The sequence below is a fragment of the Tupaia chinensis genome, unplaced genomic scaffold, assembly GCF_000334495.1.
Source record: "Tupaia chinensis unplaced genomic scaffold, TupChi_1.0 Scaffold000001_1, whole genome shotgun sequence".
NCBI classification, from domain to species: Eukaryota; Metazoa; Chordata; class Mammalia; order Scandentia; family Tupaiidae; genus Tupaia; species Tupaia belangeri.
The window spans coordinates 2620815-2623649 of record NW_006159427.1 but is presented as its reverse complement, the minus strand read 5'-3'; the positions used below and the strand labels follow the sequence as shown (position 1 = coordinate 2623649).

The 2835-nt window shown below is 33.7% G+C and overlaps 1 protein-coding gene across 5 annotated transcripts in view; it reads left to right on the top strand.

Annotated features, from left to right (window-relative positions):
* Positions 1-2835, top strand: part of ARHGAP21 (Rho GTPase activating protein 21) — a 180684-nt gene that overhangs the window by 120185 nt on the left and 57664 nt on the right. For 4 of the 5 annotated variants that reach the window (XM_027772440.1, XM_014585975.2, XM_014585955.2 and 1 more), the window contains exon 7: positions 642-696. The exons of the other annotated variant lie outside the window; for it this stretch is intronic. In XM_027772440.1, coding sequence (XP_027628241.1) covers positions 642-696 — 55 coding nt within the window. The remainder of the gene's footprint in view (positions 1-641; positions 697-2835) is intronic. 5 annotated transcript variants of the gene reach the window in all.

The following is a 2835-nucleotide window of genomic DNA, read 5'->3' as shown; positions in this document are numbered from 1 at the left end:
TAACTGGAAATTTACGGTACCAAAAACCTGAGCTATTCCTGTCTTAGTTCTAAAATCAACTCATGGAGAAAAAAGCAAATACTTGATATATTATCTATTTTTTTCTAAGCAAGTTATTTATTTTGGAAATTATGATGATGAACTGATTTCCTTCACTTCTCAGGCTGAGAAAATATTTCAAAATCAAGATGTTTAAAATGTTACATTGGAAGGTTTTGTTTTAATGATAATTGTTAACTTGATAAACAGTATGTGATAAAAATCTGTCATGTTTCATGACTTGAATAAAACAGTAAATGATTGTATACTGACATTGTTAAGAGTTTTTTCAGGGGCTATTTAATAGAAGTAACATACTTCATATTTCTAATTAGAACAGATTACAAAAGAAGACTTGAGACTGACTGAATAGCACGGACATGGCAGGGTTTCTGTCCTCTTTTGAACATAAGTCACTTCCGTACATAAAAGTGAACTCTTCGCAGCTGAATGATTTGGTTTAGAAAAGTGAAGATTTACGAAAGTCAAAATAAAGCTCTTAAACAATTTTTTAAATACTTCTGAGTAATTTTTTTCTTTAAGGCTTTCTTTCTTACATACTTCCAGCTTCCCTAAAATAGTACTTATATATTCAATTTCAGTGATAAAACATTGGAACTTAGTGTTATGCCAAAAGATGAAGACATTCTCCAAGTGGTAAGTTTTACTTATTTAAATATGAATTGTTCAAAATTCATGAATGTTAATAAAATATTTTTGAGTTGGAGATAGTTGAATACAAAAAAAGGATCACTTAGCAGAATCTGGGATTCTCTACATTTTAGGAAAAAAAGACAAAAAAAAAAAAAAGAAAGAAAAAGACTTAGCAGTGTTTTGCAATTAAGTCACAGAGGAATGTGTTTGAATTCCACAGTGAACTCTTAATGTTTTCATTTAGGATGAGATCCTAAGAGTTTGCCACAGTGTTGCATTCTAGGTAATTCTTTGACCACAAGTCAAAGTTCTGAGTGTATGTACATATCTTCATGCATATGGAGATGTTTTTAAATCTGAGGACAGAAATTCTGTGAAATTCATTCCCCAAATTATCCACCAAATGCTACTGTTTGTAAATTACCTAGCCAAGTGGTTTTGTTAACACTGTCATCATTTCAATAAAAGTAATGTTCATATGGAATAGAGTCTATACCAGGAGGGAAAAATACACTAGGGTCTTATAGAGGAAATAAAACTATCCAGTTGAAAGCTGTAGCATTTAGTCTAACATATTTTTCTGATTTTTAAAAAGAAATAAGTTTTATGGACTGCACAACTCCTTTCAGCTTGAGTATTGCTCATAGTGAAAGATGATAAAAATAGAAATTTCGTTCAAGAAAATAATACTTTCTCTTCAGTTGACTCTGCAGTTCAGTAGAATAGAATGAAATGAACAAAACCCTGTAAAGAACAAACCAACATCCAACAGACCTAGGACATGGCATTGACCCTGAAGCATATTTTTAAAAAATTCTTTTTAGTGAATAGTTGGTTTCTTTCTTATTACTTATAGCTGAATTCAAGAAAAAACAGGTAGCTTTTGGAATCTTTGTGGTGTCGATAGAAATGACATCGTAATATTTTTCATTTCTCCAGCATTAGTATGAACTTAGCCCAACAATAATCTTCTGAAATTTTCCTAAATAATCTTCTGAAATTTTTTTTGTATATAAAAATATCACAAAAATAGATCCTAATGATTTATCTTATTCACTGCCCTGTAAAAAAAATAACTAAAATCCATGGAGATTCCTCAGTGTATTCAAGGTGTATTGATTTTGTTTAGGAGTTTCATGGTACTGTTAACAGATTACTCTTCTTAAGTACACAGTTCCTTTGAGGTGGAAGACTCAATGAAGAAGGTGCAGCTATCTGCAGTAGTTTCCCTGCACATGGAGAGTTTGTTGCAGAGTCTCTACTGTGCTAATTCAGCATAGTGATAGAGTAGCACACAGCCACTGAAATCAATGGTCAGGAAAGTCACTAAACAAATAAATAGGGACCTCTCCTCCAGCGCTCTTCTTATAGAAAGTCCTAGATGATGTACCAGTGGTCATGAAGGCTTCACCTTGGTTCCTCTTCACAGTGTGAAGTCTTGGAGACAGAATTGACTTCCCAAACAGAATTTCTCATCTTCAGTAGACTGTTTCCTTGCTAAGGTGGAAGCAAGGAAAATTGGAGGCCATTCAGAGCAGTGCTCATTTCACAGAATGGCTGGTGTACTAAATTTCAAAGGAAAGAATTAAGTGCATCCTTGCCATTGTAGACTACTGCGTGGTTGATGAAGAGCAGCAAACCGCTTAATGCAGAGGAAGGGATAATTTTCTAAGGCTGTGACCACTGGGGATTTAGGTTAATTAGTCTGTCTTCTTATATTTTATTTAACATCAGTACATTTAAAATAAAGGTAAAATACAAAGCATTGCAAATAGGGAAAAATGAGCTCAGTAGATGACATGAACATACAGATTTTCAAGGCTTATCAGTAAAGGGTTCTTAAAAATCATTTTAAAAATATGTTATCTGAATGATTTTACCATAATTAATTTAAAAGCACATGCTCTTAATGATAAGAGAAAAACCCCTTTCAAATTCAGTCATAGTTCATATTTGAAATCACATGAAGAAATAAAAAAATATACATATGTGAGACCAGCAGTTAGCATATTGGCTATGTCGCTGAACTCCCATGTAGTTGACTGCAGTTCGCATCCCGTACCCGGTGGCTTAAACTCACGCCGGGCGCATGTGCATGCGTGCCCAAGATCCTGAGAGGAGAATGGAGGAGAAGGGATTGCG